Genomic DNA, 15549 nt, shown 5'->3' with positions numbered 1-15549 from the left:
AACAGCACACAAATGGCAAGTTAGGCTGCAGCTGGGGTGGATATTGAGAATCAAGATTTGAGGCGGAAGCTCCAAAAATGGAGAATAAGTCATCTGGGAGTCTAGTCTATGTTCTCACCTATTGCAGGGGAGAGAGCGCAGGAGCGGAGGGACATCTTTCTTCTACATGACAGCATAAAGTGATTAAATTATCAAGTCTTGGGCAACGTTTCCCAACACAGCAAGCAAAAGGTCACTCTTTCCATATAGCATGGAAAACTCTTAAGGATCAAGAGCTCAAAACAAGATTTGGTCTGGGGATCTGAGCTGAGTTAAGGGCTGAAATTCTGGTGCCAACTCCCCTAGGCTCCCAGGAAAATTACTTTGCATTGCTACACACACTGTTTTATTTGGACTCATTCTCATCTCTGTGAGACTAGTCTCCTCCCACGACAATTTATTAAAGCAAAATAATATAAAAGTAATTCATGGAATAAAAAATTAATCCCATGCTGAGTGGTATTATGATTGCTGGAGCAAGCAGTAATTCCTGTCCAGCATCCCTGTCTATGTACAGATCAAAGCCAGCATTACGGTCAAACACATTTTCATCTAAGAACGGCAGCCCCGCTGCTGCTGTTCCCAGCTGAGCAAAAAGGTTGAGTTCACCCTGTTGGATCATCTTTGGATTTTACATGCCCTAGAGCAGGGATGCAGATAATCTCCAGCAGCTGTAGGTTACTGCAGGGTTGAAGAAGAACCCTGGGGGTGAAGAGGGACAGACAGGTGAGCAGAAACTGCATGTGGGGTGAGCACGACTTCAGCATATGGCTTCCTGTGCCGCAAATGCTGCTTTACAACCTCCTTCTGTTTCCTGGAGCTGCAAAGCAGCAAACATGAAGCCCAAGGTTGCGCTCACAAAGCAGCTGATCATCGGAGACTGCATGGAGCCAAGTTTCCAGGCAGGCCAACATGTGAAGAGCACTGTCAAACAGAAGGTTTTTCATCAGTGCAGCTTTGTTCTACATATTACAAATTGCTGGAGGCTCTTGGGCATGTCTGATGGCAGGGGTGAGTCTGGCCCAGTCCAGTTTGCTAGGACTGATCTAATTGGCCCAGTCCCTCGTTGACTCCTGTAGCTTCATGAGAAGAAAACTCCAAGACATCAGAGGAAGCCTGTGGTGGTGAGTGTCCTTGGGCTTCACAATCCAGAGATTTTTTTCTTGCATGCCACTGGTTTCCTGCCCTGATTTCAGCAGGCTATGAGTGGGCAGATGAAGGTGTTCTGCTGCTGGTCCCATCCAGAAAAAATAAGAATCATAGACTGGTTTGGGTTGGGAAGGGGCCTTAAAGATCATCCAATCCCACCCCCCTGCCATGGGCAGGGACCTTCCACCAGCCCAGGCTGCTCCCAGCCCCGTCCAGCCTGGCCTTGAGCCCTGCCAGGGATGGGGCACCCACAGCTGCTCTGGGCAGCCTGGGCCAGCGCCTCGCCGCCCTCACTTCACATGTGTGAACGTTGTGACTTTTGCTCCTTGTAAGCCTGCAAGCATGAAGTAGAACTACCAAGTCACATACCGGCTTTTTAACTTTCCCCGATATCCCCTGCATGAGCGACACTGCTTCGCTTTTAGGACCAGCAACAGAGACAGAACTTACGCTTCGCTGAAGGTTGTGGCTGTGGGACAGAGCCACGTGCCTACAGTGGGCTGATTTCCAGGGCACCCCCTTGCTGTCAGTGTGACCCTGCAGAGGATTCAGCTGAACCACTGTAGAAAGCCAACTGGATTTCTGCATCACCCCTGCTATGCTGGCTGGGAAATTAAAGCCATGTGTCTTCAAAGATGCAATCAAGCCAAAATTTGATAACCCATCGCAGAAGAACATTTGGGTTGGCAGACTCAACAGCAGCTGTGACAGAGTTTAATGGTCTCCTCCCAGACATGACCAAGCAAAGTCCCATTCCAAGCCACACTGAATATAGACTCACCTTGGCTGATAGTGGGGAAAAGTGCATTCGTAATAAATTTGGGGCTGCAGCCCAGAGGCCTAGATCAGCTCCACATAGAGGACCAGCGCACTCCATAGGAGACCTCCATCCAGGATGCCTGAGTTTCTTTTACCCCTGGGGAAACAATGTGCCCAACATGATGGTGGGGCTGACACAGAGCGCTGGGTAACAGAAACACATGGAGGGACTAGGTAGAGGTGCAGGGACAAGGATCAACCACCTTTTTGGAAGGCACTACTGGGGCTGCTGGAAATGCACCTGGTTTCCCTCTGTGACTCCATAAGCCAGGAGCACTGTGGGCATCAGCCAGGCCACCTTCTAGGAGTGGGGAAACATACCCACCTGGTGGATATCTCACCAAGTAGGTGAGAAACAGTAAATTTTACTGCTTGCTGACCATACCCTCCAGGGACAAGGGCTGGTACCTCTGGTGCCTGAGGAATTGTGGTGGGCTGATGGTGTCTCACCAGTCCTGCTGAGTGGGGCTGATGGCCAGGCTGTTCTGGGAGGTGAGTTGTGTCCAAGTGCCCGTTCCTTCTTATACAGTACCCAAAGCTCCTCTAGATGAACGATATGCAATGGTAATATGGTCTCAAATCCATGTGGCGGTGATGACAACGGGGTGAGAATTGCACCATGTGAGCCGCTGTCTTTTTTAAGCCTTTGGGTGTAGTTAGAGCTGATCTGTCACTTTTTCAACTCCTGTAAGGGGTCACAGGCAAGGAGTTATCCAGTTGAGTTATATGTTGTGGTGGGGAGGAGGGGGGACGACCACTTTTTTTTTTTTTCCTAATTGATTTTGAAACTGCTTAAACTTAAGCTTCATTTGGTACTGGCAGGTCTTACAGTGAGGGAGATGGTGGGCGCCTGCCCCACATTGCTGTAGATGAGGCCAGACCCCGCCTCTGTACAGCCAGCCCAGAGTTGACCCATCCCATCAGGCTGCCGACACCACCCAGAAGATGTCATGAGTGAACCAGGGTGTCACGTTCTGCCTTGATTTCAAATTGTTTACAGGATATTATTTTTTTGTGTCCAACGAGACATAAGAGCATCTTGTTGCAAGACAGTTTCAGACGTTATATCCACTTGAGAATATAATCAACAAATGACCTGGGCTAGACATGTCTGCATTGTTTGCGGTTTTTTTACAGCCAATTGACAATGAGCAAAACATCATTTCTGGGTTGCTCAGAAACTTTTTGACATTTGTATCAAAACGGTGCAAGCAGCAGTGTTGTAACATGGGACTCTCACACCAGTTCTGTTCACAGCCCAATCTGCCCCTTCTTGCAACCTTTTACTGCCTGCGGTGGGAAAGCAGGCCTTCAATCTTTAAACTAATACAAAAACACAGAAAAAAGGTCTTGCTTTTGTCCCTGACCCTGTGTGATCTGGTCTTCTATCACCTTCAAGCAGCCCTGGGAACAGTCCAGTGAGCCCCTGCTCTGACAGCCACGGCAGTGTTTTTTATGTCTCCGTCGTGGCAGCTGAGGGGAAAAAACACTGATTGGATTCCACCAGCGTGAGAAGATTAATCGTCCGCCTGGATTTCCAACCAGCCTCTTCCACCCTGGGTAAAGCCTTGGCATTAATATTTAAAATTCTTCTGACCGCTCTCTGTTTTAATTAGCAAGCGGAAAACTCCTTGGCCTGTGCCAGGAAAAAAAATAAAGTCCTTAAGATCAAAGTGGGCTCTAATTCACATTTCTGCTTGCCACGTTCAAAGGCGTCTGTTGGTAAAACAAGTGGTGTATTTGATGGAGGCAGCAGGACATAATCCGTCAGCTGCAAAAGGTGAGTGCTTGTGTCCTGAGCGAAGCGATCCCATCTCAGCGTGGCTAAAGGCAAGGGAGAGCGCTGGGCAGTTCTGCCAGTACATCCACAATGGCAACTGTAGGCTCCCTATGGGACAAAAAATATCCTCACCTTAAATCTTACTGTACACGTATCTACAGGGTAAATAAAACATTCAGGATCTTCTACCAAATAAAAAGAAAACCCATGAAACAATAGCTCAAGGGGAAGTGTCAAATTCTTCTGCTGTATCCCCAAAGGAGTGGGAGAAAACATATTTGTTTTGTAAAAGGAGGTGACTTGTGAGACACCCCCAAACTGAGTCACCTGCAAGTACCCCCAGTGCTGGATTCATCTGGGTGCAGAACAAGGGTTGAACGAGGGAAATGCCACTCTCCTCGGGGAAGGACTCACTGCTTAGAAACACGGATCTGGAAATGGAAACCTCAGAGCTGTATTTAGGCGCAAAGCTATGGCCACCAAAATGACTCTGCCGGCCCCAACTACATTTTGCAACATACCACACTCTCCCTGGTCCTACGTTTCTTCTGCATCATGACGAGGATTCACAACCCTGATGCTGATGTAGAGACCTGGGCCCTGCCTCCACTCTGTGTTAAAAGTATTAATGGAAAAAAAAATCCTACACAAAGTGAATAGCCTGTTTAAGCATCACCGATTTTCTTGCCGTCTGTCTCTTTGTGCATTGTCAATCCACACCCACACCAGGACCACTTGTCCAGAAATATTTTCCTCTGGCACAGCTGGAAATGGAAGCATTTTCACACAAGCTGTCCTGAATTTTTAATTCGCCAAGCACAGGGCCGAGCTCAGACCACAGCAGACCTCTCTGCCTGGGATGTCAACAAGCAATCCGTACTGAACAAACGCAGAATCACAGTGACCTGGGCAAAAGGAAGGGAAACTCTCAAAGAAGAAGGGGAACAACTCAACGAGGTTTCTGAAAATTAGTTTTGAGTCTTACTAACAATTCTCAGAAACGTCCCATTTAAGATGGCTGGGGTAAAGGGTTCCAGGTCTGCTATGAGGTGTAGGAAGTTACTAGGAGAACAGGTTGTCCACATTATGGAAGGCATCTTGGTTCTCATTGTGGTTGAGAAGTGATGAGGAACATGGAGCTTCTTGATCAAACAACAGAAACCTGTTTTTTCTCAGAGCAGCCTTCCCTGGAGAGCTGTCACCTGCAGAAGGCAGAACTTCTGAGACTATCCTGGAGACCCAGGTGTGAGAGAATACAAGGAAGCTTTTAGCTTCAGCAGTGAAATCACTCCATCTATGCTGAAGCAGTTCTGATGTTTTACTCATCTTCCTCATGAACTGAGATAGCATCACATATAAAAACTAAAATTGTGTCATTGTAGGCACTCTTTGCTGTTATTGCTAGTTCTCTAAAAGATCAAAATTCCTATATGCTTTCACGCGCTCCCGGGTGGAAGCATCTACTACACATGAACCCAGCAAGTCTGCACTGATCTCAGCCTTGTGCTAGATTTAAAATGATTCTGTAACAAAACAAAACAGAACAAAACAAATCCTCTCCTTTAGTGGATCTCAGTGGTAGATGCCAACACCTTCATCATCACCTTCAACAAGGACTGGGAATGAGCGATGAAGGTCTGCAATGGGAGCAGTCTCACGTGGCCTTAAGCTCAGCCGAAAGATGGCAGGTAAAGGATATTAACCGGTTTCCATCAAAAAAGGTAAGAGAATGACTGCAACCTTCACTTTGGGATTTTGACATGTATCTTAGTCACGCCAGAATGTCTTGGCTTTGGAGGGGAAAACTCTAGATCTGGACTGCTGAGTTCTGCTGCTCCTGAAGCAGCTCTGCTGGCCAAAGGCCAAGGGTGGCAGCAAAAGCTGGGATGACAGGGGCACATCCCTGCCTGCCGGCTCCCTCGGCAGGAGCAGCACTCCCCTGGACGCCCAAGGAAGGTGCGGTCCTGGAGAAGAAGCAAAAGGAAGCACCCAAGGGCAGTAAACAGAGCTCATGAGACAGAGGGGTGGACAGGGGACACAGACGCTGGGATGGGTAGAGCTGAGAAAAGGATGAAGATCCAGGAGCAACTGGGGCGAAAGGCTGCTCTCTGACACAGGGAGCATGGGGGTCTGGGTGCAAGGTGGGGACTACAGCCACAAGGCGAGTGAGATGCCCAGTAAGGGCAGTGCGGTAAGAGTGACACGGATGGCAATGAACTCTCCAGAAGAGCCGTGCATGCAAACAGCCTCAAGGAATGGTGAAAAAATTGCCTACCACAGGTGTATTTACTCCTGACTCCTGGAAGCCATGGATGAGGCAGCAGCACACCCTCCCGAGATGCCTGCAGGGAGCCACACAGTCTTACTGCGCAGCCTCCCTAAGGACACCCAAACCTCGACGAACGAACCGTGGTGTTTCAGGTTGACCCACCACTTCCTACCACCTCCTGTGCAAGTTCCCCCCTGGATTCCTCTTTGCAAAATCAACTTCTTTAGCAAAAAGTTTAACATCATTAGATACCCATCATATGATCAAACAAATAAAGAGCCGTGCCCCATCAGGTGGTGGGAAGTCATATGAGGCCCAACCATCTGGCCACATGGCAGGCAGGGCTGGAGGCGTGCAGCGTCTCACTGCCTTCGTAACAGGCTATGTGGCTTTCTCTGCTTAAAAAAGAAACATTAAATAACGTCAACCCATATTGCATAATTACAATTACCCATGGAAGTACAGAGCTGCAGTTATCGCTGAACTGTTTTGGCGTTACTTCTTCACTTACACTGAGTTAAGATGTTATTTTGCCACAAGGATGTACAATTTAAATGCTCTTTCATGTTCCTGGTGTTGCCCTACCACCACGTATTCCTTCACTTACGACTCCAGATGGCTCATTAACAGCAAAGACAAAATTCACTTTTTCAAGCAGCAACTTTTTATTACTGGGAAAAACATGAGGACTTTATTTATTTTTTTCTCTTACATATACTTGACATGAATAAAAATAATTTAAAGATTTTAAATTTCTTTTTATATTACATGAAAATAACTCGAAACAAGGACTGTGAATTTTAGAAGCAAGAAAACAGACAAAACTGTTGTTTAGCTGCTGAGATGTAGTACTTGGGTTTTTTTAACTAAAATAGAGAAACAATCACAATTGTCATTCCAGTGAAGAAAATTAATCATCTATAAAATATCTTTATGTTTGAGAATGGTATATAGTTACACTAAAAAGTATTCATAATATAATGCGTGAGTTCTAACATATTACCTAAAATATATAACTTCTCAGACTTTACAAGGTCAAATATTTTAGATCATATTCCAGTGGAAAAACACTACAAACCTATTACAACCCTTTTAAAGTTATTGTTGAATTAAATTTTATTTCCTTTTGAGGAATTTTAATATAGTATTTTAAACAATAAAATATTGCATACAAACTAGCCTCCAGCACTTTATTCACACTAACTTGGACTTGCTCTTTTAAAGGATGAAGCACCTTTAGTAACAATGATAAAGCATCACTGTTACAGCAGCTGATGAAGAAGCAGATTTTGGGCACAGATTGGTACAATTTCCATGACATTTCTGTAAATCTGATAAAAATTACTGTACATTCCGTAATAAGAAATTAAACTAATGGGAATTAAAATATGCTTAAGGCTGGGGTAGGATTACAAGTGTTACAAGACAAAGATTCTATTACTCCAATTCATATCATCTGACAAAGATTTCCAAAAAACCAGATTTTTTCTTTCTTTCTTTTTAATATACATGCAACCTACTCCTGTTTCCATTCCCTGGCTTACCTCATCGCTTTTCAGTTGAATAGTTCATATTTTCATTAAGTTCTAGGGTAACGGACACCATTCAGCATCACCTGAATGAATTCTAACAAAAAAGCATAAAAAGCAGTTAGCACGTCAAGGTCTCGCTTTAGAACACAAACCTTTAGCTACAGAAATACGCAGGGTAAAAACGAGATGGAATTTTCGTAGGTCGTTTGCCCTGAGTACCACATTACATTGGATGTAACTGTCTCAGTTGCGGCTGGCTGATGGACTGACAGAAAACCACTCTTCACCCGAGTACAAGGCAAAAATACTATTTATACGATCATCAAAACTGTTCTCTTGTACCAGTGTAACCTCAGGGGTCAGTTGTCTTTTAAAGAAATGCCTGAAATGCTGGCTGGCGTTGCAGCTTGACGAACAACCCAATGCCATCTAACACGAGAACGTCAAGCCCTTTAAAAAGAAACATTTAATTTCAGGATATTTGGGAGGGGGGTTTTTGTTTTGTTTTGTTTTGTACTGGGCTTTTTTATTTTTGTAACTGTCTGCTGTTTCCAGCACCATTTCAGAAGCTGGAATGTTTCATTCCTTCCTCTGCCGGTTTTGTCATTTTCCACTTGGCAGATGCTGACCACCACACCCTGCTGCTCCGCATAGCGCAGCAGTCATCGGTGCTGCCTTTTTGTTTTCCTTGTCCGTATTGTCAGTGGGATTTAAAGCCCTGGAATGTGATTTCTGAATTAATTGTGCATTTTCTTTTCCTGAGGAATGCCTTATTTTGCAACCATAGCTGTATAAAATAATGAGTGGGTGGTGGCTCTTTTGAGATAAATCAGCAACACAATTTAGAAAACCAAGAAGGTATTTTCACCCAACTGCAACAGATCAGGTAAAATTTTGGACCTAAACTAGGCCAATTGTCTTCCTTTCTGAATTAAGAGTTACTTCTAGTTTTATCAAGAATATTCTACTGGTACGAACTACAGAATTTTTGAAATTATGATGCATATTTATGTTTTACTTCTCTAAATATATTACTCATTTGTTTAATTCATTCAGGAATCTACCATACTGTCAACCAACTACAGCAATCCAGAAATATTTTCTGCTTATGGAAGGGGCTTCATCACTAAGCCACACCTTCCTACCAAGCTTCAGTATTTTTGATTGGTAAAAAGCATTTCTCATTGAAATAATACTGAAGTGGAGCCCAAGCCCTCCTCCATATATATGACTTTTCAGGACAAAACGCTGATCACATTCGATGCCAAGATATACTGTCGTTTTCAAGACCTCTCCAGCGGTAGCTCTGGTGGTACAACAGTGTATCTTGGGTCAAGCTTAGGTGTGAAATCCTTGAAGTTCTTAGATGCTTCAGTACCAAATACATCTAAAACTTTCCTGTTCATGAGAGCAAACCTGAAAAAGAAGAGACATGACAGTGTGAACAGGTTACTCATTCACTTATGAAAAAATACAATTGTTGTTAAAAATATTTCATTTCATGAAAGACAACCCAAATTTTTCAAATACAGGCTTCAGCCTCCACTGTCCAGAGATGGTAAGTTTTTCATCTTGGGCAATAAAGATTTTTGAAAAAATACATCTGACATATCTCATTAATAACGCTTTGTGTAGATACACTTTATATAACACAACTTGTGAAACGGAGCAGAGTCCCCTTCTACTTTTTACTCCACCAGAAAGGTCAAACCAAAACATACTCTTGTTCTCCCTCGCCCCAGCAGAGCAAACTGGGCATGCCTGCCCAAGGCTAGGCAACCATTTTATTGGCGTTACAAGCTATTTCCATTTCTTTGCTCTTCAAAATTGTGCAGTGAAAGACCTACGAAATGTCAAAAGAAACCGCCTTTATGGAGAGAGTGTCAAAACTACTATTACAGCGATTTGCTTCAGATAAAAGAAATGAGCAGAACAGAAATTCTTTCCCCTCCTCTCTTTTAGCTAAAGCAATTTTAGGATTAGCACAAGAGGGGAAAAAGCAGCCAAAATTGGACATCTGCACTGACATCATCCCCCGTATCATGTTTGCATGGCCTCAGGGGTTGCCTGCACACTGCCTCCAGTCATCCCAAGGAAAGCCTCCCACTACGACCAGCCATGTATTCGGTCACCTCCTGTCCAGCTAAGAGCGTATTGTGCCATGGGGAGTGTAGTTCAACATGCTCCAGGAACTGGCCTCTGATTTCACTTCTATTTTTATAGTCTGGAGAGCTCACTGTCACGACAAACGTTACCTTTTATTATCTCATTCATAAACTGATCTACATCGAGATTTGGATGCCTTGTTTCTGCCACATATTACATCAGTAGAGTAGCGTACACTTCACTAAATTGTATTTTTGTAAGTCAGTTACAGCAAAACTTGTTTTAAAAGGTAAGCATTTTAGATCCTCACAGCAAATAAGAGGAAAAATATCTGGCAAGGTGTCACAGTGTAAATTTATGGTTATAATAAGTGAAAATTTTTCACTAGTTTTCCAAGAAAAAAATTCCTTTCCCAACTGAAATAGATGTTCTATACAAAACAAAATATAAAAAATTAAATATACAAAAAAATTGAATCTTCAAACTATTCTTAGGAAATACCCTGACATTTCTAGTAATGCTTTTAAAAGTGTAGTAATACCGTGCTGCTGATCACGGTACATACTAAGTGATTTCTTCAACCTGTATAGTTGTTTACCCTGAAATCTGAAAGGATTCCACTCTCCAAGGGAACTAAAGATAAAAAAGGCTTCAAGTAAAACACTCATCTGCTAACTAGTCTTAACTAGATTTAAGTCATTGCTCCCATTATTAGACTAAACCTAGTAACGCTGCTTCAGCAGCAAAGAACTTCAAGGGGACTGAAAAAATTTGAAAAGCAGAGTAATTACTGGGGAAATTAGCCCCTATGTACTCCTATGGCTCTGCTGTTGACAGTGAATGACAGTAAATGACACAGAAAGCTGAATGTGATCGATGACGTGTTTAGACAAGCCGTAACATACCCCTGATTACATACCTGCCCTTTGTTAGTCTTAAAAGAAATTTCCAGTACGAAGGTCTCAGGTTCTGAACTTCCATGACAGCCTGCAAGGAGAGGATTCTGTCAGAGCCAGCTGATGGTGTCAGGCAAAAACCTCATCTGCTACATTACACTGACAAAACCAGTAAAAGGATGGTTATGGGGAAAAAAAAATATTTAATTGTTTTTAAATCAAGCAGCTGTGATCACCTGCCAATGTCCAGCACTATTAGCAGACAAACGGCTCACAGCTGAATTCAATGCTCTACACCACCAGCACCCACTGATATTCCCCGAAGACCATCTCCAAGGCAACTGAAGACTGGCAATTACAAAGAGGTGTAAATTGAAGGTGGCGATTACAAAAAAGCCTTTCCTCTTTTCTCACACGAACTTTATTTCTGTTAGCCTCCGACAATGGTCCTTGCCAATAGTATTTTGGAGATTGCAATGCCACAGACCTTCAGGCACATCCCAAGCACTAAAACATCAGTTCACTTTGATACTAGAATGACAGATATTCCCAAATATATGAGAGCAACAAGGAGGAGGAGTGGCACTGTCCTGTTAAGCGTGAGACAGCAGAAGACTCTTTTAGGGTCATTTTTTATTCTCTTTATTGAGGGGTACAAAAAGGACATCTAGCTATGGAGGTCCAGAAAACATTCAGCGGGATGTTTCAGCAGAAGGTCTAGAAATGGGGAGATGTAGTAGCACAGCAGAGTAATTTGGGTACCACTGAGAAGGAGCTTTTCTAGCTGATGCAGCCAATAAAAAGACCGAGGGTGAAGGCATGTAATTGACTTGGGAAGTGCAGAAGATTATAACTGCAGCTTGTTTCAAATGTAAACCTGCAGGTTTTCTTCCTAATTTTTTCAGATTTTTTTCAAATAGGCAGCTTTAATTCAAGTTAGGTGAAAGTGAAAACTTCCAGTTGATTAGAAAACCCTATAAAGTATTATAATACATATTTTGTCTCCTTGAGAAACTATTCTTTCATATGCTTAAGAAAGTCCACACATTTATGCTCATCTTCTGTGTAAATGCATTTTAAGATCCTGTCCAAAGAATTCAATGCTTTGTATAATCTATTCAGCTATAAGCTTATGAGAAATTTGAGTCCTAGAAATGATCTTCCCACAGTGATACTCAAAAGCAAGATGCAGGAGCCCCAACTCACAGCAGTTTGCTGGAATCACTACATCACAGCATCTTTTCTGTATCACTGAACCCATGTGCTCCCCATTTCATTCGACTTTTGAATTAAAGAACTTCATGTTTTGTTAGAAGACAATATACTTACTGCCTGAAAGCATATCGATGTAGAAATGGCATAGATGATGCTGTCTGCATGAGGAAAATAGGGAACCTTCCCTGCTTCAATGCCTTTGAAGTAGATAGTCTATAAATATCGATAAAAAATGCTGAATGAAACAAAATAAAGTAGAAGTAGCTTTTTACCTTTTATTTAACCTTTTTTTAAAAAAAACATGCCAACATTACTAACCTATGCTCATACAGTTTTGTATATGTCCACAGATGTGACATTGATTGAGATAGTGTATAGAAGGTACCCACAATCAATAGAATAAGAGGCAGTTAATGCACAGAACAGGACCTAGCAACAGCTTGGGTGTTAAAAGGGTGGTATAGGTCTTAAAGATAAAAAAGGAAAGTTTGCTATGTTAAAGTCTTCATTTTTAAAAAGCAAAAGAACGGTGCAATATCTATTCCAACAAAGTGAATATTCACTGTTCTTAAACAGCTTGAAATCACATACTTTACTTTCTGAGAAAACATGTAAAGTTTATTTTCCTGAGCACAGCTTGACCTTCCAAAGCAGCACACGCCTCTCTGCTCAGTTATCCTTGGCTTGTGTAAGATGATAAAAGTAGTAAAGAAAAAAAGAGTGAGAGAGAAAGAAAGAAAGAACACACAGCACTTTCCTTATTTCACTGTAGCCACAATGTCTCAAACTCCAGAGAAAACCATCACCAATACAAGATAATATTGGTTTTTTACAACTGGTGTTCTGAAAGTCAATATGGGTAACTCAGATTTGCTTTCATAAAACCAACATGTGAACTACCTTCAGAGCTTAATCCAGGATTACAAAGAGCAAGAACACACAGAGTATATCTTCCCTTTTAATGTTTATTTTATGCTTGGGGGAAAAAAAAAAAAAAAGGTTCCTTCTTTTAATATTATTTGAAATGAATTCTGCTCTGGTAATGGAGGTGGATAAATATCGCTAGGGAATGAGGCACTCCAGGTCTGCAGGAGAAAGCTTTGTGATTTGGGGACGATGCATAATAAGAGAACGGTCTCAGCTTATTCCAGTGGTGCTGCTGGGGAAATAACCATGACTAAGTCCGGATTTTATGGAAAAATCACAGTAAGAAATCAAAAGCTGGTTAGCAAAGTATAATCAACATAACCAAACTCTACAAACTTCCCCCCCTCCCCGGGCTCCTAATTTTAACAAGTTCATAGAAATAATTCAAGCCTGAAAAACAGTAATTAGAACGAAGTTCATTGCAAAGCTGGGAATTCAATCAATTCAAGTATACTGACAAACAACTCCAGCTACAGACTGAAGCTTAAGCTATTTTGAGTTATCTTAGACTGTTGAATGCCAAAATTGGGGAACAAAGGCAGGAAGTTAAGCTGTAGCTTTTGGCAATAAATTTGCAATTAAGGACTAGGTCTGATTTATGTTTCTGGCAGAACAGGCATTCTTGGAACTTTCAGATTTAAAAAATCTGTAAAAGCTACAAAGCAAAGGGCTATCAGGAGATTAAAAGAAATCATGGAGAATATACGTGGAGACCAGTGGGTAAAGGACTTATAAAATGAGTCACAGAAAAGAAAATAGGAAAGAAATGAGACCACAGAATGGCACTGCCTCCTGGCACGCACATACTGAAACATACCGCTGCCACACAACTTTGTATTATACTGGAATTGTCCGACAAAGCCTGTGAAGCTCACTTTCTTTTTCTGCCTTGAAAAAATAGATGAAATGAAGAACTCTTGTTATAAGGGTACTATCTTACCTCTACTAATTTGGACACCAGATACATCGAAATAGTAGTACTTTTGTAAAACATCATGGAAATTCCTGCTAGACACCCTGTAACAATTAGAAAACAGAAGTATTGTTAAGATTGTGATTTATTGTTGCTGTCGCAGTACGTCAGCTCAATGGACACCGCACAAGATTATGCTTGCTGCTGCTACAACAAAATTCAGAGACATTCCTGTGCTGCTCATCAAAATATGGTTTATGACACTAAAAAGAGTTTGGAAACCCTGAAACGATTCTGTAGTTCAGTGTTCAGGAGCACAGTATCGTTTCCTCTCTCATCCCACAAAAAAAGAAACCCTCTGAGGTTTCAGCACCTGATCGATACACAAACAAGCAGGGAAGGGCCTGCACCCTCCCCCAAATTTCATGGCAAGAGGGTCCTTCTTCGGATCCAGTGGAGCCATCCCTTTCAAATGTGTGTCACGTATGGAACAGTCAGTATTTGAACTTCACATCTCAACAGTTCAAAAATAAAGGACAAGTTTACATTTGTGCATACAATACTATACTGTCCTTGAAGCAGCCTGTAAAAAAACACCATTTGATTGAACGTGCCTTACAAATTTAATTGCAACTCTTTATTTGAAGCCACTTGTAATGCCACTGCAACTTTGACACAACCTTGATGTACACAGTCCTATTTTCATCACAGAAGCCTGAAAAGGGAATGGGAGGACAGACCAGAGAAATATTTGCAGAGTCTCAACAGAAGCAATATAAACTTCTTTTCACGGACTCACCAGCTACAAGTGCATGAAGTTCATCGTCGAGGTTTCGTACCCAACGCAGGAAGCAGCTAGTACCCTGCAAGTAAACAGAGAGCAGGATTAGCCCTGCTTACTTCTCTTTCACAATGCACAGACTGGAAAAACTGCTCTACATAAGCTAGTAACATAGCGCACAGTATAAATTCAGAGCCTAGTGACAATACCCATCACCCACAGCACCTGAAAAATTTCAGTGTTTTAATTCAGTTTACTGCTACCATTTCTTTCAAAATCAGAGAGCAAATGAATCTAATTTGAATAGCCATCTAAATCCAAAGCTCATCTTGAATCCACATCATCTTCATTTGTTGTAGTTGTCTAGACTTTTTTGCATGATAAAGTCTGTTTTCAACCACACACCAAACACCCTGAGATTTTTCCACACGTCCAATAAATTCTGGAACAAGCCTAACACATCCATCTAAAAAGTCAGAACTGCGTATGATTAAAAGACATGGTGAAACACATATAATAACCTGTTTGTTGACACAGACAATAATACACAGCTGTTCAGGCCAGAATGGATGTAAGCAATTGTGGCTTGGGCTGCATTAAAATACATTTCATTGGGATGACTACAGGTTATCAAATGATCCAGACTGTTCTACATCTGCCACATCCTCTGTCTTGCTTTTGCAACTCTTTTGGAAACCCAGGCTTTGTCTCCAAATTGTACCCCTGCTAAATTTCTGTTTGCTTCCAAATGGTTTGAGATCTGCTTATTAAGGCCCAATCTAGTGCTGATGGCACCGAGAGAATGTTATATAATTCAGTGGGACAGTCCACTGACGTCTACTTTGAGATATGTGTGCCAGCCTCTTAATCCATCTCATGTGTGCTTGTCATGGAATCAAAGCATGATTTATGTTGGAAGTGACCTCTGGAGATCATCTGGTCCAGCCTGGAGCAGGTCTAATTAGAGCAGATAGCTCAGGAACTTGTCCAGTTGAGTTTTAAGCATCTCCAAGGATGGAGAATACACAGCCTCACAGGGCAATCTCTTCCAGTATTTGGCTGCCCTCACATGAAAACATATTTCCTTGTATTTCTTTGGATTATAATGTATTTCAGCTTCTGT

General features: G+C 42.3%; 1 protein-coding gene across 1 annotated transcript in view; it reads right to left on the bottom strand.

Moving 5' to 3' along the window:
- Positions 1-6697: 6697 nt before the first annotated feature.
- The window catches only part of TMEM135 (transmembrane protein 135), a 189654-nt gene continuing 180802 nt past the window's right edge, over positions 6698-15549 (bottom strand). Inside the window, exons 11-15 of the mRNA XM_055701808.1 lie at positions 14445-14508; positions 13673-13749; positions 11920-12018; positions 10614-10681; positions 6698-9004 (exon numbers count right to left, since the gene is read on the bottom strand). Of these exons, the coding sequence (XP_055557783.1) occupies positions 8872-9004; positions 10614-10681; positions 11920-12018; positions 13673-13749; positions 14445-14508 (441 nt within the window). The 3' untranslated portion in view covers positions 6698-8871. The remainder of the gene's footprint in view (positions 9005-10613; positions 10682-11919; positions 12019-13672; positions 13750-14444; positions 14509-15549) is intronic.

Source organism: Falco cherrug, chromosome 2 (assembly GCF_023634085.1).
Source record: "Falco cherrug isolate bFalChe1 chromosome 2, bFalChe1.pri, whole genome shotgun sequence".
Classification (NCBI taxonomy): domain Eukaryota; kingdom Metazoa; phylum Chordata; class Aves; order Falconiformes; family Falconidae; genus Falco; species Falco cherrug.
The sequence above is the reverse complement of the archived record's forward strand: the minus strand, read 5'-3'. Positions and strand labels throughout refer to the sequence as shown.